Source organism: Chroicocephalus ridibundus, chromosome 2 (genome assembly GCF_963924245.1).
Source record: "Chroicocephalus ridibundus chromosome 2, bChrRid1.1, whole genome shotgun sequence".
NCBI lineage: Eukaryota > Metazoa > Chordata > Aves > Charadriiformes > Laridae > Chroicocephalus > Chroicocephalus ridibundus.
The window spans coordinates 38,994,812-39,019,165 of NC_086285.1; the positions used below are offsets into that span (position 1 = coordinate 38,994,812).

General features: G+C 36.6%; 1 protein-coding gene across 3 annotated transcripts in view; it reads right to left on the minus strand.

Annotated features, from left to right (window-relative positions):
- The window catches only part of ANKRD28 (ankyrin repeat domain 28), a 125,642-nt gene that overhangs the window by 13,954 nt on the left and 87,334 nt on the right, over positions 1-24,354 (minus strand). For 2 of the 3 annotated variants that reach the window (XM_063325133.1, XM_063325132.1), the window contains exons 8-18: positions 23,488-23,700; positions 15,556-15,634; positions 14,985-15,099; positions 14,474-14,556; positions 12,004-12,067; positions 10,633-10,701; positions 8,914-9,054; positions 4,380-4,491; positions 3,913-3,939; positions 2,921-2,995; positions 1,430-1,631 (exon numbers count right to left, since the gene is read on the minus strand). In XM_063325133.1, coding sequence (XP_063181203.1) covers positions 1,430-1,631; positions 2,921-2,995; positions 3,913-3,939; positions 4,380-4,491; positions 8,914-9,054; positions 10,633-10,701; positions 12,004-12,067; positions 14,474-14,556; positions 14,985-15,099; positions 15,556-15,634; positions 23,488-23,700 — 1,180 coding nt within the window. Of the gene's footprint in view, positions 1-1,429; positions 1,632-2,920; positions 2,996-3,912; positions 3,940-4,379; positions 4,492-8,913; positions 9,055-10,632; positions 10,702-12,003; positions 12,068-14,473; positions 14,557-14,980; positions 15,100-15,555; positions 15,635-23,487; positions 23,701-24,354 lie in introns of those variants that run through there. The other variant, XM_063325134.1, reaches the window with a different exon arrangement.

A 24,354-nucleotide genomic window follows, 5' to 3' on the forward strand; every position in this document is an offset into this window, starting at 1 on the left:
ATGAGTTTTACATGAATTGCCTTTGAGTATACATCTCAAACAGAACAGTGACCTGCTCAGACTAAAGCCCGTTAGCTTAAGAACCCACAGTACAGCTTTACCAGTGTTATAACTTAAATGAAAACCCAAAAATATAAACACTAGAAAGTATTTCAGAAATCAGGCATTCTCAACTGTATAGTATTAGAAGTAATTGATTCCAACTGTCAATTGCCAACAGGTATCAATTTTTTACATATAAATGAGGTTGCACACATTAACCATAATTAGAATATATGCTTATACAACATCCACAAGAAGGAATAACTAAATATAGTAATTAGCATAACTTTTGCTTGTTTAAGGCACAGGTAAACTCACACCCAGCCAATCACATACAGATTTTGTTAGCAAGTGTAGCATGTGCATAGCTGTGAAATAATAACCAAAATCACATTTAGAAAGAGAGAAAGGAAATGTAATGCACCAAAGTAATTAACCAAGCAGTTGAAAAAAAAAGGAAAAAGAAAAGAAACGAAAAAAAATTTGAGAAATCGCATTTAAATGCAACTCATGAAAGATAAATGATTGCTTGTTGGAGGGGAAGTTATTTCTGACATACAGCTGCTGCATTGAGTCCACATAAGAACAGTGAAGATTCATGCTTCTCCAGCCGACAGAAGCGCTAACAGAAGTTAGGAGAAGCTAAATCAAACAGAAGAATACAGCTTGTGCTCATGGACAACAAATTAAGTGGTTAGAATGACGATGTTTTGTACATAATGCTCTTTTTACTGCAACATTTCTGTAACACCATTAACTATAAATGTCAATTTAAATAAGCCTATTTTCAAAGAGAGAAAAAAAAGAATATAGTATGAATGCTAGACTTTGAGAAAGGTAGGTTGATAGAAGTTTTCTAGGAAATGCAGTGAAGTTGCTGTTATTTTGAAAACACTTGGGAGTCGTTTAAATCCTTGGAAAAAAACCTAAAGTACAGTTTTTATGTCTCTTCTCCAACTGACAAAATTCTCCAAGACTCCAGCCATTTTTAGAAGTATTTTACTGCCAAGACAGGCAACACAATTCACATATCTAAATTTGGGCCTATAGTTTGGGCTGTGTGAAAGATGAGGAGAGGAAGAGGAACATGTCACTGACAGCTGTCGGCACAGGGAGCCTCACCAGCTGAATGGACAAGGACAACACACCCATCTACAGAGCACCGTGGAACAACACCCCTCCAGCCACAATAATTTAGTATTTGGTTAATATCGATTTCTACCCAGAACCACTTTGTTACACCTTTCTCAGCACAGCACATACCTTAAGAGTCATCGTCTATTCCTAAACACCATTTCATAGAACATTAATGATAGAGGCTTCTAAACACAAAGATGATCCAGGTCAAAAGCCAAAGTTTTAGAGGAGGTTAGTGCTCAACACATACCTGCAGCATGGATTGGGGTCCTCTTTACAACATAATCTTTCACCAAGATTGATGCTCCCTGATTAATGAGCACATCTACACATTCCACATGTCCCTTAAAGGCAGCAAGATCCAGTGGTGTCCTTCCGTTATTATTCCTCACATCAAGGTCCAGCAGCGACTGTACCAGCACTTCCAGAGCTTGATGGTGGCCATGATAGGCCTACAAGAATAAAAAAATTCTTCAGTTTTCCCATCCTTCACATTTCCTTTCTTACCAGGATTACACAAATGAAACTGTGAAGGTAGTATTTTTGTTTTAACGTGTGGAAGACCTACTGATGCAACATGTAAGTAGCTACAATATTTATGACTAATTTAAAACCCCCCTAATTTAAAAAACTAATTTCAGCAAGAAGGCTGGTGGGTTTTTTCCATTTTATCCTTTCAGTCAGCAGTTGAAACTACTTTCGGAAAATCCTCCCTCTCCAGTTTGTATAACTATCAGTATTTTGAATACTGCATGTTTCATTGCTTTATGTTATAGTTACATCACCCTCTGATTATTTCAAGTGAGGAATATACGCAAACTTAACTAATTCCTATTAGTTTTCTTAAATAAAATATTTTAAAAAGAAAAAGCCAGTAAAATTTATAAGTAAAAAGAATACACTGTGAATAGCTACAGTTAACATAACTGGTAAAACAGAAGGGACTTAGGGGATGAAACAGTTAAGAGATCAGAATGGATATAAAAGGACAAAAAAACAGCATGGAGAATACTCTGTAGGTATGTGTCAAGTCAAAGTGTCAAAGTTGGTAAAGAAAAGAAACATCTGTAACTATGGTTTTATAATTTCAATAATAAATTTTAAGTGTATAGTCATGAATACATAACCTCTGCCCCCAGAAAAAACTCATTTACAGGAACAGTCTCTTCTAACTGCTTTTATTTACCAGTATTAAAGATTACTTTTTACTTTGGCCATACATATATACACACACACTGCATGAGACTTAGGCTATTTTCAGAAAGTACATTGTGGTTTTTCAATTGCTCGAAGTCCAGTGAAAAGATGAAGGCTACATATTGAGCTGGTTACTCTGTATTTTGAGTCTATTTGTACAGACAGTTTCATCAGATCCTCTCCTGTGCTACTCTTTGCTACTCTCTTTTGAAGTATTAAGGACAAGCATTTCTCATACTAAACAATGATGATGATAAAAAAAAAAAAAGGTTATCGTTCCTTATAAAACAAGTCTTCTAAAAGCTTCATTAGTATATATCATAACATCAGTCTTAATTAGAAGATTCCAAATGGAAGCTGTTCCATGAAGCAAGTTTCAAGTGAAAAAGTCACCCTGTATACCTCATTCAGAAATATTAGTATGTATTTTTGCGTTTCATTTATTGTTATTGATCTATTTTAAAAAAATCAGGAATGAATAAACCTATGTCAACAACTGTTTGCAATTAGATGAGCTATCATCACTAAAGAATGAAATACTCACAGCTAAATGCAGTGGACTTATAGGTGCTCTGTTGTCTGAATCATTCAGCATGTCAGTACCTGATGTTTCCATTAGCTTAGCAGAGAAAGAAAGTCAGCATGAGTGCAAAACCCCCTCATCACCTTCAAAAAACATTCATCAGTAATTGCTACAGTTTTCGGTATACAGAGTTCAAAAAATAAAGGAAGAAAAACCGGAATAATAATATAGGATTACAGTTTCCTTAGGGATTCTAGATCTCCTTGCAATGACTGCAGCCCCTCCCCCATAATCATCTCCCAGGCAGAGTTGTCTAATTCCGCATGACAATGCAATATTTAAATCAGCAGCTAATTATTATTTTTCCTGAAGCAGCCATATAAAATAATATAGATGAAATGCATACAAAGGGAAGACAAGGGCAGGTGAGAACAGCTGTAGTAGGGAAGAGCCCCCGCCAAACCAGAGAAGCAAGCATAAAATGAGGTGAAAAGTCAGCAAAAAAACAATATGAAAAGCCAGAATACAGGATTGATTTTTCAGAACAGAAAAGCATTTCCCAAAGAGAATAAACAGACCCAAAGAGGCACAAATGTTTTAAAACAGCATTAAAATATCTATGTGTATGCATTTCTATTTGTTACTTTCAGATGTGTTCTAAAGTTTTAATTCTGGGTCTTTTTCAAGACCATATTTAATTAAGTACACTAGTAGAATTAAAACATTCAAGTGTTTGAAGAACACCAAATACATTCAGATCACTAAGTTTTCATAATCACACTTTTTTGACCTGGTCATACCAATGTTTAAGTAAAACAAAAGGCTTAAAAAATTATCTTCTATTTTAAAATTCTGAATTGCAATTAAATCTAAATTGTAATTGAAATTAAATAATACATCTATGCATTGAAGAAATGCTTGAATAAGTCTAAAAATAAGCAGTATATTTTAAATTACATGTTCCCTTTTGCTGTACAGTAGTACTTTAACAGTGAGAAATAATACACACTTACAACATCTAAAGGCGTTTCGCTTGCAATCTGCAATTAAAAACATTCAGAATTCATGTTTGAATACACTTGAATATAAAAGCATAATTTGTATAAAAATACTAAGTTGTATAACACAGAGAAGATAAAATTAGCATATCAAGTAACATACACATTGCTGCAAAGGGATTAATAAAAAACTACCTGAGGCTTTATTGTCTACAATTCTGTTATGTGGCTATTAGTTACTGCAACTACAGAAATTACTTTAAAAGGCACCCTTACTTTACATGTTTTCCCTACATTTTAATTTGCTCCTTCAAATGACATTTGTGAAATTTTTTAAACAGTGGGATAACCTGTGGTTATTTCATTTCAGCCATCAGGAAAAAATTGAGCAGTGTATTCCAAGGTGGAGGATTCCCCTGGCCTCTGCATCATACCCCGTAAGAGCAGCTGTTACAGCTTTCATCTGCGTTATGTTTTCTTACCAATTCAAGACACAAGCGATGACCGTAAGCAGCTGAATAATGAACTGCATTGTATCCTTGTTTGTCTCGGATCCCCGGATTGGCATCGTTTCTTAGCAAGTATTCCAGGCACCTATTCAAATTGACATATGCAACCATGTATCTAAATGTTGAATTTCAACTTTACGCTAAATGATAAATTGTTCCAATTCAATTGGAAAATAGAATACAGCACACATACAATATTGGCTAGGACTAGAGAACACCTAACTCATAATATCAAGTGTTAAGGTCAATCACAAAGCTTCTAAAATTTGAAAGAATCCTTCTCTGCAGACATCCCACATCCTCTGAATTATCTGACTTGGTTTAAACTAGTATTTCACAGCTATTTTCCTCCTCTCTAATACAATTGCAGTTACCTTTGTTAATATAAATGATTACTACTTTTGTATGTTTTTCTATATCAGTACACTCTTCTGTACTTAATCATAGAATGGTTCGGGTTGGAAGGGACCTTAAAGATCATCTAGTTCCAACCCGCCTGCCATGGGCAGGGACATCTCCCACTAGACCAGGCTGCTCAAAGCCCCATCCAGCCTGGCCTTGAACACTTCCAGGGATGGGGCATCCACAGCTTCCCTGGGCAACCTGTTCCAGTGCCTCACCACCCTCACAGGAAAGAATTTCTTCTTAATATCCAATCTAAATCTACCCTACCTAAATCTAAATACAAAAGGAAGAGAACCAACAGCTGAGTTCTTCATGGTATGTATCCAAGAGTCACACACACATACACTTCCACTACCAGACACTAATTTATTGATTTATTTATATAGTAAACACACTTAGTTGTTGGCATACTTATATCCCACCATTCCTAACTTTCATTACGCGAAGTTATAAGGCCTGACATGATCAGCATAGTTTCAACCACAGACATTGAGCCAAGAGGATGAAAAACAGGGTATTAAAGTCAGCTCCCTCTCCTTATTTTTCTGTTTCCAAGATACTCCATGCATGCACACAGAACCATTCCAATAACCCTACTTATTCATAATTTTCTGTTGTCTATCATTTCAGCAACATTTTGCAAAGTCACTAGCATGACCTTGAACTTGCTGGTGAAGCCATTTGGTTTTCTGAAGTGTGCAACAGTTCACCATCCCTTCCTCTCTCTGGGATTACAAAATACTTCTCCTTTACCCGTTAAATAAAACGCACGTGAAGCTGAAAAGTATATTGTTAAATCCAGCCTGGAATCTTTCTTCCTTAGAACACTTTATCTGAAGGTCTCACAGATAATGTAATCTCACAGATACACTGATAATGTGAGGGTTTTAGTTCCCATTTATCTCATGGAAAATTGTTAAAGGAAATTTCAGTGTTTGTAGTTGCATGATATGACTATGCTGTGATAAACTTGCAGCAGGATGTGGCAGGTTTAGATTTGAGAGGCAGGAATGCTAACACGACCTCTGATGAATGCCATTAAGAGTAGAAACTTTACCATTCAAAACCCCGGAGAACATTCAAACCTTGGAGAAATGTGGGCAGAAATCCTACAAAAGCAGCCATCTCCTGAGGGAAGACGGCATGACCCTGCAACATCAGAACTCTTCCTAAGTTGTTTCAAGAAACATGGAACAAGCCAGCAGATGGAACAGAGCAAGTTCATCATCTAAATGATGATCCACTACCAGCTGTGATGGAAACAGGAGCACATCTCAACAGGAGTGAGACAGCTCTACTGGGTCAAGGGCCCAATAACCTCCTGTGCAACAACAGCCCTTTGCTGAAGAGAAGGCCTGACACTTGCTTTTCCAGACAAAGGTTGAAAGTAACAAAACCAGATGAGTGAAGATGAATGGGTCAAAAAGCTGCAGGAAAAACTATTATAAACAAGGAACTGTCTAATTACAAAGTACTTTGTCTCATTACAAAGTCAAGAAGCAGAGTAGCGATACCAAGGTGCACTCTCACTTTCATCTTTTTGTGCCCAGCATAAAGGAGAAAAGAACTCAGGTAAGCAGTGAAAAAGGTAAAATTTCTCCAGTTTTAAAGAATAATTTATGTTACAAGTTCAATATATCTAATAAAAAGCTATCTGTAAAGCATATCTATGTTTCCTAACCCACTAATTTGAATTTTATTTGTCCAGTAAACAAATGCCTGGATTTCATTAGTGGCAACCATGCTTGTATATTTTTATTTGAATTGAAACAGGATGAGATTTCTGAGAATCAAAAGACAAGTCAATTTGTCCCATTGAGTGAGAATTACTGTCCCTACATTTTATTTGTCCAATCATCTAACTTTCTTTGTTCATTTTTATCAATGATGTTGTACTGACATTCATGGCTCATTAATAAATGTTAAACATCACTGGCCTTGGCTATCTTAATTTCTGTACTTGTGTACTTTCTATATTTATGTGCTCGCAAAAACCACAACACACTAAATACTCTGCAGGAAGCAAAGTCTGCTAAAAATCCTTGCATACCCATCCTTTCCAATGCAAACCAGATAATTATTTTTGCTTTTTCTTCTCATCCAGGAAAGAGATTAACTTTGCATCTTTTGCACACTTAACTGTCCTCAGCAGGCCTCTTTAAAAGGAGATTAATCAGACTTTCTGAAAGGCCAGCTAAGTTAAATTTATTTCCAATTTATTTATTGGGGTACTGCCTATTAAATAATTACAACATTGAAAGAGCGTGGTTTATTTCTCCTCTAAGACGCTGCTTAATTTATCTCATTCTGTGATCATGCTTCTTTCTCTAGTGTTGTCCCAATGAAGCTTACTGGTGTTTGTTCCAGATCACAAGCATTTATTAAAGATGCAAAAGAAACGCTTCCAAACATGAACAAACCAGAAAATAATTTTCAACAAAAACATCCTTGTCCCTAAAACCTGTCTTTAAAGATGTCTGAACAAAGACTATAAAAATGCATAAAAATATCTTTGGAATTTCTATATAGATAGTTTCCTGACTTTTTTTCCCCAGGCTTTATATTCCAACTCAGTAATCATTTTTAGCTTCATTCCTATTTTGAATATGAGCTGAGCAGTACTGGGTTTCCAGCTGTTAACCCGAGATGTTAATCATCTTGCTGCATCAATATAAGAAGCTTCTCCTCGGGCCATTCGGCTTTGCAGCCTGTCTGCCCGAGAGCCAACTGTAATCGGAAGGGCAATATCGCGTGGGTTCCAGAGACGATTCTTTGAGTTACCTCCCAAAGCTCTGCAGCATTGCCATCATCATTCTTGCTCGTGCCTTTTATAAGACAGATGGCAAAACGTTGTCATCTGAAGAACCATTATAATTCGGAGGTTTTCAGAGCCACTGTGAAGCTAAAATTAACCCCAGCTCAACTTGTAAGAGGGCAATTAAAGGAAAATTCTCTCAGCAAACTCCAGCAGGAATTGAAAGCGTATCTAAAAAGCAGCAGACAATTTTGGTTCACGATTTGGCTGTACATAAGAAAGGCGTGTACTTTACTAGTTAAATGGCTGTGAAAGTATTCTTTATTTATCCTTCAAAACCCAACCTGTAAGTTCTGTGCCACCTCGTTCCTATTGCTACCTGACCCTTTAAAAGGTGCTATATTAAAACAAGATGATGTGGCACTGAGCAGCACTCTTCTCCAGTGAAAGTGTTACTGTACACATTCGAAACGCGATGCTGCACACCAGCTTCTTTCGACCTGTGTCTGTGAGCGTGCGCACATGCAAGCGGCATGCGTCTCGAGTCTCCTCAATACAGACAATGCCTGGAGCTTAAGTAGCCTCATCAGGTTTGTGCTATCGACATAAGCTTTGCATTTAAGTCATTAATAACTACGTTAAATATAACCATTAGTTACAAAACAAACATGCTCAAGAGACATTGATGGATGTATGAAAGTTTCTGGATGTGTTTCATTAATAAAAGTGGAACTACTTCACAAAAAATTACACTAACGAGATACAGTTCTAATGCCAAACAAAAATAGATTAATCAAACACCAAATGGATAAAGCATCTTATATTGAAATGTCAAGTTAATTTCTAGGCAGTTAATTTCCAGGCCTACTGTACATAACCTGCAGTCTAGTTTTACCGTGTATTTCTGACTAATTACACAGATTTTAGGGCAACGTTAAGAATCCTCCCTAAAACACACCATGCTTCATCAGAATTTGATTTTAAAGCAAAATGACACCACTGCTCACAACTGTCATTATAACCCCCAGAAACGATATTTATGCAACCCCTACACTGCAGGTGGGATTAAAAACTCTATTCCCAATGAATTCCTGAATTAGGACATCTGCACTATAGGACATAACCAAAAAATGACAATATGTTATACTATTGTTCATTCTTCTCAGAAATATTTGTTACATAAAATATTTTATATACCATGAACGATCCACTGTCAGGTTTAATCATTAAAAAACTATATATGTAAAAAAAAAAGCATTTGGCAAGTCTGAAGGCAGAACAGACACACAAATTCACAGTTCAAGTGTTTCTAAGGAGAAAGGCTTTAGTAGAAAGCACGGCACTTACTTTCCGTCTGTGTCTGATGCAGCTGCATAGTGCAGAGGTGTACAACCCCTCTCATCAAGGTCATTCACACTAGCTCCAGATCCCACAAGGGCAAACAGGCACTGATAATTACAATTGGCAGCAGCATAATGGAGTGGAGTTCTTTAGTACACATTTAAATAAAAAGTACAATGGTAAATAACAGCAAAATAATATTCTAGAGACAGAAAAAGCAAAATAAAATGAAACTTAAATCCTCCTTACAATTTTAACAAGTATTTGTGGTGAAGAATACATCATTACAATATTTAAAAATGGGGCCATTTTCTAGGGGCTATTTAATAACGCAGAACAATACCTAGGGGATCTATTTGCCAGCCAGAATATGCACAGACTTTGTATTAAGCAAAGCTTTATACGAATTTTCTTGTGTAAACACATAGAGAAAAATCAAGTTTACCTTAGAAATATTATTTTTAGTTAAGTAATTTCAAGACACATGGAAAAATATGGACAAATCTAAGAACCCCAGAGCAACTAAACAAGGTCAAAATAAAATACAACAATTAACAAGTAGATGTTTTCAACAAACAGATCAGAATTTCCAAGACAGTCAAGCTTTAATTATTTATTTTTAACTACACTAACATAGCAGAGGTATTATTAAAGAAAACTTTAAAAAATATATCTTGTCTTCTTACAACAAAACAGTGAAATATTAGTACTAACATGTAATCTCCAAGGCAACTTATTCCAACTTCAAATACATCAACAATTCTCTAAATAAACCAGTTTGGATAAAATTTCAAAAGCATAGAGATGACTCAGAATTCCATGTTCTATTTTTAAAAAGAGATGGCTACTATAAATATCTCAATTTTGAGGAGACAGTCAGGCACTTTAAAGTCTCCTATCTTTTCTCTCTCCCTTAAAATTTCTTTTTTCCCCATTTCTCCCTATTTTTAACTATTACCTCTCCTGAAATAATCACTCTACATAACATGCATGTTAAACCAAAAACCAAACCAACCCAACAAAAAACCAACTTTCAATAACAAAAGTTGTGACAATTAGTTATGCCTTTCTCAGGAAAGAGTGGAAGTGGAATTTAAAGTAAAATACAACTTTGGATCCGTAACATTGTCCTCAAGCCCTGCTCCTGCCATTCACATCCTGGAAAGCCATATTTTCCATGATGCAATGTGAGATTTTACACAAGTACTGACCAAGCCATCTAAATTTAAATAATTCTATACTAAAAATAGAAATTAATGTCATTCCAAAATAGTTCACAGCACGAACAAGGAAACAGAAGAGGATGGATATAATGAAAGGAAAGAGGTGAAGCAGTTATAAATAAAATAACATTTTTTTTAATAAAAAAGCTTAAAAATAGCAACAGATTGATAGGTTTGACTAATACATTATTTGAAGAGCATCACTAATGTCCTTGGATGAGAGCAATTTAAGCTCATTAGATCCATGTTATAAGCAAAAGAGGCTCATAAAAATTACAGTTGAATATGGAAATCAGTCTTTAAAAACAAGACTCAACACCTACTTAACAAAACACAATAAACAAAATATGTTTGTAACTTTTGATAACATATGCTGAAGCATAGTTTATTAGAGACATTGTAACATTTAAGCTGGAATACACAGATTTGCCCACAGAGCAATATGCTACTTCTGCAATACTTTTAACAGCCCTTTACAATATAAAAATCTAGAATGTCTTACCTCCCAAATCTGTCCTTTTTGTTGAAGTCTGCACCGGTATTTAGCAGAAGATTTAGGCACTCCAAATTCCTATTAAATTAATGCAATATTATTTGTGATTGCAAAATTTACTTCCTTAATATCGGCCTCTGCAAATATCATAACTGCTACACATATACATCTCATACATTATTTTTAATTGAACTGAACTATCATATGAAAATTTTGATAAATATATTTTTATATGTAAAACAGATTTCATAATTGCAGGACCAAGACCAGGAAAGAATACAAATTATTTCAAGTCCATATATAGAAATTTTATTGACATCAAATGGCATGCATAAAAGCACAAAAACTTTAACCTAATTTAATAGAAATTTAAATTTTTTAAAACAAACAAACAATAACACCTGCATGTCACATGCTTTTTGCTACCAGGATTCCAGCACAGAGGCAAGTTTTAATGTATATTTTTAAGGCCAAATACAAGTTGCAACATAAATATTTTACTTTTTAGTGTAATTAATTTTCGAAACGATATGATCATTATAATAGATGTACACTGCCGCTTATAGTTTAAACACTGTCTTAGTAACTTTCCTAAACTGGAGATGAATGAGGGAATGTGTCACAAATTATGTGGTTTTATATGAAAAGATAGCATTTTAAGCATAATCATTTGCAACAAGGATGTATCTATCAAGTATCTTTTGACTTAGAATGATTACTTAACAGTATTACTTAAACAACATTGAAACAGAAAAATGAAAATATCAATATCATGGAGTTCTTGTGTCCCACAAAGTGTATCATGAAATTTATTACCCAATTCTTCCAGGCAATTTTGAGTAGCTGCTATAGAAAACCTACAATACAATAACAATAATCAATACGGATCATGAGCAAGTAGTTCTGACTACTTCATCCACCTAAACTCTGGAATTTAATTATGGCTTATAGTAAATAATTTAGTTAGATTGCTCTTTTGTTTATGGATATGGTAAAAATGTATTTCCCAAAGTTGCTGTTCTCCACCTCATGTCCTACAGTGATCTTAGCTGGGCATGCCATCTTTGAATGCTGTAAATTCTAAAAATTATATCATCATCCATGGGAATTAAAAATAAAATTCAGTTCATCCCCAAGCATATACCTAAAGTAAGGCTGATAATACCTGGACACTGTACTCCAATAATTACTTATTAGGCTGAATATTTTATTTTTATTGTTTGTAGATAGAATCCATCTTGAAATTATTTTTGTGTTTACATAAATTCCAAGGGGAGAGGGCAGGAAAAGCACAGAGAGGAAATAATAAAAAAGAAGAGGAATGATCAGCACTTGAGAAGAGAAGAGTAAATTTGAAAGCATGAATGCTTTTTTACATACCCTCCAGCTGCAGCTGCATGAAGACAAGTCCTGCCAAAGTCATCTGGTGTGTCAATATCAAAACCTACAAATCAAGTATTTTGTAAAGTCATTATGTAACATCATCTCTCACAAAACTGCTCTCATCTACTCTTAAGAGAAATGCTTGCTAAGCAAACTTAACAGCTATTTGCAAAATAGCACTTAAGCACTGAAAATTTACTTCATTTGAAACACGTCCTTGCTATTTGTAACATTTTGAAAAACAGGCGTTCAAGTAAAACTGAACGGGATAAGGTAAAAGACAATTAGCTGCACTGAGGCAAGAGGCTATATTCTTTCCCACCCTATTTGCCTGCTAATATATCTGTGTAGTTTAGTATCAAATATAAAATATAGGAAGGTAACAGGAAAATTTAAGAATATGCTAGAATTTAACAGTGTTATGCAAATATACATATATATATATGGGGTTTTTAACAAAAAGGGGGATGTCAGCATTGCTAAATCCAGAAGCTACTTAAATTTCATCCTTGAGTTTAGCTCCTTAGTCCCAGAAAAAGAACTTTTTTAAGCTGGAGTGAAGGCTTTAAATAGCAGTCACTTAGAGAGGAGCCCTTTAGACAACACTGTAGTTCTCCCAAAATGTGTTAACTATGGAACTTCAAATTTGAGATGACAAACTTGAACTGTGCAATTCCATACCTAACCATATCCTTCGACATGAAAACTACTATTTAAATCAGGTTTCAAAGCTACATGTTTTGGTTTGAGAAAACTATATTCTCTAAAGAGCCATGCTCTCCTGTAATAAAACTTATTCATTAAATTTCCAGTTTTTGGTACTTTTGCCTGGGAATGCAATCCCCTCCTCCCTTTTTAATGAATTGTTCAGGAACGATAAATAGTGAACAACACAGGATGTGTTTGTTATTCAGGAGTACTGCTATTCAGGAGTGCTTTCCTACTCCATATCCCCCAAAAGATAGGTTTTGTAAGCACCACTATGTTCTCCTGTTTCAACAGGCAGTGAAATACAGCAAACAATTTAAGATAGTTTACCAATCTGATTTGAAACGTAGTCGTTAATCCCTTTCCACATCCCTGGGTTGCTTGTCTAGTACCACTGACAACTTATACGTCATTCAGTACTGGGATGAGGCAGATTGATGATTTTTTAAATTTTTTTGAGGTCTACACACGAATATTAATGAATTTAAAAATCAGAGATTCTTAATCTACATAAATTAGACTCTTCCCAAAACCAAAAGGGCACATAGTCTGCAGATAAATCCCCACACCAAGAGCATGTACTAATAAGCTGTTAGCTTATTAGCATCTATAGCCTTTCCAGTCTGAAGGCTGAACGCTCTTCAAGTCCTTATGTGCTCCAGGCTAGATTTACATCCAAGTTTGCTCAACTCATGTACAAGTCTTGCAAGACTTGCAAGTCTTCCACAGGGATTCCTTTGCCATACTAAATCTCCAGTAAGAGCACAGCCAGCACAGCACCATGCGCAGAAAGGAGAAAGAGCCAGAGTATTCCTCATTTCGAACACATCCAATTGAAATATAGTCAACTACAGGGCAGTTCTTTCCTGGAGCGAACCCTTGCAAGCTTGTCCATGACAGGACAGTGAAATAAAAAGCCTTACTAGTGGTAGTTTTAGTTATAATCCTTTAATTGTTCTCCCAGACAGACAATATAAAGCTGGGGAAGCAACTTCTTACCCTCCCTTTCCCCAGCCCTCTGCCCCCTAATTTTCTTTTTTCAAAAAACATGAAGTGCCTTCAGATTAATGTAGAACCATTTAGTTTCTTCTTCTTCTTCTGTTCCTGAAGCTTCCACAATCCTTCAGACAAATCTACTTTCTCAGAATTGCAATGGTTCAAAGAGCTCAGAATTCACACCAGAACAGACTCTGGACAACACGGGAAGTAATAACCTTGTGACCCTCCCCAACTTCAGGAAGGAATCAAACAGTCAAAGCAAAGCATGGTTCGGGTTGCATTTAATTAACACTAAACCACCAACAGTTTCTTAATGTAGCAGTCCACAGAATCTTCAGAGCTATTAGGTGCGCACTACAGGAATAGACTGATCTCTATTAAGCTAAAGACACGGAAGAGAAATGGAGGATGCTTGATGAAATGATTTAAGACAACATTAGTCTTTGTCCTTGAAGTTGCATTATGGTCTGAACCAGTCACTCCACCTCTATGGCCAACTTCAAATGCATAAACACAACATTTAAGAAGTTATAGACCCATTATTTGGATAATTTTTTTTTCTGGAAAAAATTACTTCTGTAAAGGTTTGCATTCACTTTAACTATGGACTGTCCATTAAAAAAAACAAGCACTACCTCCAAGCTACCAGTAAACTATAAAGATTTTTATGTATTGCTAAATTAAGACTTAATTAAAAACTATTCTATGGAATAAAAAACTAAATACAAAGCAGACATAAAATTTTTAAAGAGTATCCTACCTGACGAGAGGAGCTTTCTGCAGCAGTCTGAAAATCCACTTAATGCTGCCAAATGGAGAGGAAACATCCCATGTATACCCCGCCTAAGATACATCATAATCAGGTATCACAGTTTCATTACAATTACAATAAAACAAACATGATTGTGTGCCAAAGCGCACACTCATGGTGGGTTCAGCAAACCACCTAATTAGAATACTGAGCCTTAGAAAACTTCACACATTAAACACTTTCTTACAAGCTAGCAGGATGCATTAAGTCAGCGCAACAGCCTATTAGAACTTTCAGAGCTTTTATTCCAAATACAATAGAGGAAAATCTATTTCTCTTTCTTTTTGTACAAATTGCGATGTACTGAGTAGCTAATAAACAGTACAGGATAATACACAAAGTATTTCCTATTTCAAGTTGAAGATGATATTTAAAAAAAGAAATCATACTAGTCTTGTTAATCTAATAAATACATTTCTAAATTTTCTCAGCTTGCATTCATGTCAGTAAAGTTACCTACTTTGCAGTGTCAGCACCACTCGTAATCAGAGTGTTGATTAAGAGCTCATGGCCGTATCTAGCTGCTATGTGCAAAGGAGTATTTCCATTCTTGTCTTCACAGTCTATTTCAGCTCCTATAATAAAAGGTAATTACACTAAGTAAGACTATATGTAGGCATACAAATACTTCTGTTAGAAAAACAGCACTGATGATAATTTAAGCGACATTAATAATTGCCCATGAATGACTCCCTTTGGATTTAAAATCTATACCGCTCTCAGTGGTATTTAGTATTAATAATAAGCAAAATAGAGAGAAGCATTTTGTTATGTAACCATATGGGACAAACTTTCTGCAACCTGGGTTATGGAAGAAAAATTAATGTATTTTCCTGCATTGTGAAAAAGAAACCGTTTTTCAACATAACTTATCTAACAGTATAAACATATGCCAGACTCCACCATTAAATGAACTATTACTGGACATGGGATATGAAAAAAAGTTCAGTACACTGTTATCAATACAAGAGGAGGAAAATGTTCGTAATACTGGAAATCTGATGACAAAACTACTCCCTCCTGCTTTTTACCATTTTGAATGATGGTTTGAGATCTTGAAAATCTACCATGGATCGCTGTCATGTGCAAAGGTGTTTTCCCATCTTTACTCTGGAAAAGAAAAAAAGAAAACCAGTGTTTATGTATGGACAGTAATAGCAATGCACCAGAACTGACAAAAAAAAAGAAAAAGAAAAAGGACATTCTTTTACTGTCTTCTCTCCTCTCTACTGCCTCCTTTGAATTGTTTCTATGCATCTCTGCAAGATGGATGCTGGCAGTGACAAGTCAGCATGACATGGCAAGCTTTTCAAAAGAACTGCTCTTAATCACTCTTCCAGCTGTGAGTGACAACTCAATGACGCCCACTCACTCACAATTATGCCTTTAGGATAATCACTCAAGAGGATGATGACAGCACACAACTTTAGCAACAACTCTCCCCCTGCCCAAGTCTAAAACAGAACAATGCTTCTTTAAAGTAAGTTGCTTCTTGAAAGAAAATAGCCATATTTACTATAGAGGTTTACACATTATATTAGAAGACAACACATTAAAAAGCTCGTGCGTTTCATGGAAATTTCCATAAAGAAATATTTTAAGCAATTTATCATAAACCACAAGTAATCCTAGGGTAGAACTAATCAACCATAATAGGTACTATATATTTGACACACATATCAAATGTGCACTTAGTCATTCACCCTGCGAAGATGTCCTTCATGTAGGCCAATGGTAATGCATAAGGGAACTTCAGTGTTTAACAGAACAATCTCAATGCACTTACAAAACCAGTTTTTTTCTGTTATTGTTATTTTAGGATGGTCTTTTTCCCCCTGTACTTTTTTATAGGGAATGGCAAAGCACTACTGCAGAAAAACAATCCTACAAAAGCACACAAAAAATTGCAAACATGACACTCAGAAAATAAAAGCACTCTTGGATGCACGTGCCACATCTGTAAATTTTAAACATTGGCTTTGAAGAGTATGAAATGTTTACAAAATATGAAGTTAAAAAAGACAAAGATGGTAGGGGGAATATATGATATGAACATATGTATTGAAATATGAATTGCTGTCACGCGCAAAAGTGTCTTCCCATCTTTACTCTTCCTTTGGAAACAAATGGCAAAGCGAGGATCCAGGAAACTATAGGCCTGTCAGTCTGACCTCGGTAGCAGGGAAGGTCATGGAGCAGATCATCTTGAGTGCCACTACAAGTCATATAATGGACAAGCAGGGGATCAGGCCTAGTCAGCATGGGTTTATGAAAGGCAGGTCCTGCCTGACGAACCTGATCTCCTTCTCTGACAAGATGACCCGATTATTGGATGAGGGAAAGGCTGTGGACATTGTCTACCTAGACTTTTGAAAAGCATTTGACACTGTCTCCCATAGAATTCTCATGGAAAAAGTGGCGGCTCATGGCCTGGATGAGCATACGATCTGCTGATCAAGCACTGGCTGGATGGGCGCTCACAAAGAGTGATGGTCAATGGAGTTAAATCCAGCTGGCGGCTGGTCACAACTGGTGTCCCTCAGGGCTGTGTTGGGACCATTTCTGTTTAACATCTTTATTGATGACCTTGATAAGGACAGAGAGTGTATCATCAGTAAGTTTGCAGATGACACGAAGCTAAGTGGGACTGTTGATCTACATGAGGATAGGGAGGCTCTACAGAGAGACTTGGATAGATTGCACTGATGGGCCAATGCCAATGGAATGAGGTTCAACAAGGCCAAGTGCCGGGTCCTGCACTTGGGCCACAACAACCCCATGCATCGCTACAGGCTTGGGGAAGTGTGGCTGGAGAGCTGCCTGGCAACTGTTCTAATTGACAAGCGGCTGAACATGAGCCAGCAGTGTGCCCAGGTGGCCAAGAAAGCCAATGGCATCCTGGCTTGTATTAGAAATAGTGTGACCAGCAGAAGGAGGGAGGTCATTGTCCCCCTGTACTCAGCACTGGTGAGGCCACACCTTGAGTATTGTGTCCAGTTCTGGGCACCTCAATATGAGAGAGATATCGAGGTGCTGGAGCGAGGGCAGAGGAGGGCAACGAAGCTGGTGAAGGGCCTGGAGAATAAATCTTATGAGAAGCGATTGAAGGAGCTGGGACTGTTTAGTTTGAGGAAGAGGAGGCTGAGGGGAGACCTCAACACTCTCTCCAACTACTTGAAAGGACACTGTAGAGAGGTTGGTGCTGGTCTCTTCTCACAGGTAATTAGTGATAGAACAAGAGGGAATGGCTTCAAGCTGCAACAGGGTAGGTTTACGCTGGACATTAGGAAAAAATTCTTCACAGAAGGAGTGGTTAGACATTGGAATAGGCTGCCCAGGGAGGTGGTGGAGTCACCATCCCTGAATGTGTTTAAGACTCATTTAGATGTGGTGTTAAGTGATATGGTGTAGGGGAGAACTTTGTAGAGTGGAGTTGATGGTTGGACTCAATGATCCCAAGGGTCTTTTCCAACCTAAATGATTCTATGATGCGCTACTGAAAGTCTGCTGGAGAGCCTTGTAGACAGAGTTGGATGTGGAATTTTACATTGTGTCACTGCACAGAACAGCATGCACCACCTAGAACAATGCAACTGTGGGAAACGTTGTCTTCTCAGACCTAGATTGAAAGAGATAAACCACTTGATAATGACAGCCAAGTTATCTCCAGATGTTTCAGCTAGCAGATTTCTTTGATTGTAAATAATCCAAAAGACACATCCACATACCCATAGCAGATGCAAAGAAACACAGAAAATTAGGTTGAAATCCACTTTGGAATTGGACAATCGATTTTACTTCTGTCACTGGAGGCCTTAAGAAAATGCCACACGAACACATCATAAGTGACAACTTCCCCAAGCAATCTCTATGCTCTGATTTTCTTAGAGAATCTTCTCCTAATGTCTACCTTTCACCTTTCTCCACGCAGTTTAAGTCTACTCTCTTTATCCAGCCATTAATATTCTCTGTGTCCAGTTATTTTCCTCCTTTAAAACAATCGGTACACACCTGCTGTCTCTTTCCCTCACTCTTCTCCTTATTTAAGCTAAAGAATCAATTAATTTAAAGAAAAATGATCATATAAAACAAGCTTAGATGGAGTGAGTGACCAAAAACTGCTTTGGTAACTAACATTCTAAACTTTAGAAGGGAAAACTTTGAGAAAATAAGGAAAGAAATTTATGAAGTCAACAGACAGAAGAATTTAAGGGTTCAAATAAAGAAGCCTCCAATATCAGTGGGTCAGGTATGCTGTATCTGTATCTCAAAGGAAGGTTAATGAAGAGTAAGAAGATGGAGCAGGGAAAAAAAAGTAGTTCAAGTCTCACTCAGCACATTAATAAAGTACTTTACCAGGACATAAGAATAACCTAAGGTGACAGTATTAGAAACTAAGGGGCACAATGGTCAAGCAAGAAGCCTCACAAGACAGCTTGAGTAAAATCTTGCAAAGGACAGCAAAATAAGCTACAAAACCATTTTCCAGTTGCAAATGAAAAATGACAATACAATCAATAACGGATTTTTAAATTTACCCTGCTAAAATTTACCTAAAAAGATACATAATGTAGATTTCTAAGACAATGGATTTGATTATCCACAATGCCTCTCTCCAGTCTGAAAGTCTCTCTGGGTTCCTTTGAAACCCAGAAATAACATAACACACAACTATCTATCAACATACAAACACAGAACAGGTATAAAATTAAACAAAGGTGATAATTGCTGTGTTGAAGCTGAACTGCTGGGTATAGGACTGCATTCAGAATTCCTTTCTTAGACATTGCCACGAGGGAAGGATATACACAATCAGAACTAGTAGCCAAAGAGTTCCTTAAGCAATGACACAGTGAGGCTCGATTTATTGAGCAAAGTCTTTGTAACACTGTTCCCTGAGATCCCAGGAGGTTGGACTGCATAAGCAAGGAGGTATCTTCAAAACTTTTGCTTCATTTTCCCTTTTTTTTAAATGCCTTTAAGGTCTTTTATCTAAATATTAACTACAGCTGTCTGATTTTTTGAGATCAGACAGGATCAGAGCACATGATGGCATAGCTACGGGCTAATGATAAATTCTGCTGTCTGCACTGAAATTCAATTAAGTGTGGTAATAGGAAAGGAATCACCCAAACCTCCTCTATCACTAGAGAAAACATACCCACAAAATACTTAAGATCATATGAAATTTGCTACAAGCACTAATTGCTGTTAGGCAGAAAGAATTAACAGACAGCACAAGGTGTTCTATCAAGTGATTACTCAGACATTAACCGTTCTCAGACCACTGAGCTTTACTGAGGGTCAGGGGAAATGTGGGGCTACCATGCCGCCAAGCACTCCTCCAAGTGAAATTTCCCCCTAGCAACAGTTCCTATGTTCTAGTATCACCAACGGAAATAAAATACTTCTATTTAGGTCATTGAATTTTCAAGCAGCAAGGGGGCCCATAAAACAATTAATACTGTTCCATTACATACTCATTTCAACGTGCTCTTTCATGCATGGAAATCCTGAATAGCGAGAGAGTGCTGCAGTAATGAGCAACACTTACCAGGATTCAGTGTCCTACAGTACTATATGGACACTGACAAGACTACAAAAATAGCATGAAATTATGTCCTCCACCTACAGAGGTGATAAAAAGCATATTAGAGGTTTAAAATTTTTACTGTTCCATTATCCTCTGCTACATCTTCCCTTCTTGAGATGAGGCCAGCATCCAGAGATACGCACAAGCACTTACCCACCACCTGCCATCAAGAATAAGAGCGTTTCCCTTTAGCTTTCCCCACTAGGTCACGCACAGCAGAAAGTGCTCTAATACTACTGTCTACTCTGCACCTGGATTACCAACCAGACCGGCTCTGTTCCCTCCACAAACACAGCAGCAGTTGCACATGGGAGGGAACAATCGGATCAGATTACACATGCAATACAATTATGATGAAAAAGAAATCTTATGACAATTTTAACAACTATTTTGAACTTCAGCCTCACTATTTGGAAACTGAACAGGCTTGGTTTCAATAAATACTTAGTAAGAATGCTCTAAAAGCATCCCATTTTAACTCTACAAATTATTCTTAGCTACACAACATACTCTAATTCAATTTACATTTGCTGTATTTTCAGGATTGTTCTTCTGATTAAATTGAAGATTTAACCTTATAGCCTTTCAGGGAAGCAGAAGCTGACCTGGAAACAATTTTCTCTTCTCTCAGTTCTTGCACTTTTCAGCAGTGCAAGTGGTAAGTTTTCAAATACAAAGTCAGCCTGTTCACAGCTTCAGGTGGAAATTCACAGGCCAAATTCAGTTATGCTGGTACAAATCCACAGAAATGCTATTAACAGAATTACAACGGAGACATGTTGGTGCAGAAACAGGGGATAAATGCTGTTCTCAAGCTATAATTGCTTAAAATCCTTACACAACCCTACTTGCTTAATTTTGCACTTAACAGTTTTGGTATGTCCTACATCAACACATTTTAATTACAGCCAACCTATAGCTAAAGCCACTAACCCTTTCCACTGTAAAGGCATTTTCTTCTGAAGCTGGCCAACTTCAGTAGCCAAATCTCTACTAAGCTCTTAGACTTCAGCTGAAATTCTCAGCTCTCTGATATGCTTCAGGCCGCATTTCCCAGCCCCAACACAATCATGGTTCAGAAAAAATGATTCTGTCATCTCAGAGTAAGCTTAAGAGAAAACTTGGGTTTACCCATACTAAATCTTCTGAGGATTTTTTTTTAAAGTTATAGAAACCAACAAATCCATACTTTGGATGCTGTACCTTAAAATTGAATGTGAAAGAAGGCAACAATACATCTCTCATGTTAAAACATCTTCTGTCACCTCCAAACAAAAGTTGACCCACATTATAAACTTCAAAGAACTCAGGAACTTTGCCAGTCACTTTAAGATATTAGCTGTTCTTTGCACAATTTCTAAGATTACTTAGTGTTATAACTGACTAAATGTACTCAGCACCTACAAGTGTATACCATATGTAAAACAAAGATTCTTATTTTAAGTTCAAACATAAAGATTACTATAATCTTTAACAGTGTTTAATTATCACCATAGAATGTTGAAAGTTTTTCATTTTCATTTCCAACTTAAAATTAGGTGGAATAGCCAAACGAATAGCCAAAAAACCCCAACCCCTGTTACTTGCTGCACATCTTTCTGAAATTAAGCCCTTCCCACTTCTTTCTTCTACATCAAAAAGATGTACACAGTCATGAACCCTTGCAAGCCAGCATATCAGCATATAGGGAAACAGTAATTCTTTGCTTGGTAATAATATTTATGTTTCTCTTTTGCTCTTTTGCTCTTATTTGTGTAAGTAACATATTTACGTAATCAGTATATTTAACATTGGGGGATTATTTTCATGACAGAACATGTTACTGAGAAAGGCTGTTTCAAGAATGTGGGACAGAAGTCAGCCCTGTAAGGCTAAACCCTCAGTCCTATCCAGCCCAGGACATTACGCGGAGCAGAAAGCTGGCAACAATATTAAATGGACTGTGACCTGGGTATTTTAGGACAATTTGTCAATAAACCCTGTAGCACAGCTCCTTACTTCTCCAGGGCAGTTTGGTGACGAATTTTTCCAGAACTGAGTTTAAATACATTTCCATTAAAAGAGCTGCATGTTTACATATATGTAAAAGTGAGCAGTAACATACATCTAAGATTCTTCCACATCAAATAGCTTATTTTTAAACTACTCCCAAATTTTCAATGGGCTACGGATTTTGTACCAGCAGTAGATATAAAATTTATTTTAGAATTAGTCATCTGAAAATCAATGTGAATATCTTATATGAAGCAAGCCACAAATCCCATGATTTTTAACAGAAATGTTAGCTATTCTAATATTTACCTTTTACCCAGATTGTGCTGAAATTAAGGCATAACTCGATTAAACAGATTTTTTAATTTTTTTTTTTTTTTTTTTTTTTTAAAGAAACAGAAGGATAATTCTCTTCCCGCCGCATGTGTGTAACCATACAGGCAATTAGATGTTTTGTAAGAGGAATGTTTGGACTCTTCATGCCACATACCAGTTTCCCACTTCCCCCAGCCTGAAACCTGTCAAGGCACCAGACGCTGCCACTGAATATTTCTGAAAACAATTAAGTTTTCATTACTAGAGTAAAAATCAACTTAATACAAAACAGAGGGTTCCACATCTCTCTTTCACAGGTCAAGACCTTACCCTACGCACACGATAAATTAATAAAAGATACAGGTTACAGTTTGCTTTTATGCTTGCGTGGATTAGAAATTCTACATAAGACTGGATTCTAAGGAATATTCTGCAGCCAAAGACTTATGACCAAGTAGAGATGTAAAAAGCATACTGACTCTGCTCGTGAAGTTTTGCTGGAGTAATTAAAAACCCAGCTATTTAAGACTTTCCATTGGCCTAATCTGCTTACTTTTGTATTTTTAATACACCCTTTGCAACTCTCCCTTGTTAATTAGATTTTAGGATCTTAACACTATCAGCTCTTCAACTGCTCCAGCATTAGCCTGTTCATGCACGTTTCTCTGAAATATATTTGATTTTGTTAATGCTGCTTATTTGTAAAAAAAAACCCACCACGTTCTTTTGCATTTTTCCATTATTTGCTCTTACTCATACGGATAGACAAATTACCTGCAATTCTGACATTTAAACATAATTAAGATTGACCAGACAGTGTTGTCATCTTTCTTCTTTGTCCTTTTCAGCTATTTACTACATCCCATTGAGGTCTTCAGATTCAGCTCAAATTCCTTGCAGCAACGCACTGTTTCATTTTTTCTGTGGTACTATTCACAGAAGTACTTCACCAATCAGTGGGAACTTCAGAACATTACTGTAACAATCATTTTGAAAAATTACCTCTGATAAAGATGTACTGCATCTTTAAGAGTGCACAGATGGCATGGTAGGATTCACCTACCTTCATATTTACATCTGCTCCATTACAGACCAAAAGCTCTAAACACAACGCTCCATGTGTTGACGCAGCAGCGAAGTGCAAAGGTGTAAAACCCTTCTCATTCATTTGATTTACATTAGCACCGCAGTCTATGAGTTCGTTCACTACAACATCTTGCCCATTGTAGCAAGCGACATGGAGAGGAGTATTTCCATAGGCATTTGGTTCGTTCATCTGTCAGAGAAAAAAAAAAAAACAAAACCAACAAAATTAGTTAATTGGCAAAAAGCTGTATTACCGCAGCACTTAATTATCACAAAGAAAAGAAATCAAAAAGAAAAATCTCCTGTCATGAGACAACTTCTTCATTATGTTTTGGAACTCTTCAAAAGCAGAAATTAAAAGCAAGTTCTGGATGTAGTACTTTGATCAAGAAGCATGTACCGAGGAAGAGTACGATTGCTTTGCAAGTGAGCCAACCTCCTCCAATTGTCTCCACACCAGTTTCCTGTGTGCGGTACGCGACTTGACAGAACACACATACGGAAAAAATGTCAACAGTGGCAATTTGCACAGGCACTACAGACCAAGAACAGCAACAGACCTCTATCATTTCTCAACAGCATTTGTGGGTTTCTGTTAAAAACGGAGGTCAAAGGGACTGAGCTTCCCCAAAATATGTTTTGGGCTTTTAAATTTAGAACTCCTAGATGTAGTGCGTGTATACACACACAGGCAGATTTTTCAGTGATATTGAGGATCTGTAGGTTCGGAGTGCAACAAGAATTTTAGTTATGAACTACTTCTAAAATACAATCACTTACACTTTGCTAATGAATTGTAAGAGTGCCACTGTTTAGATATTCAAGTTAGAAAACGTCAGATGAT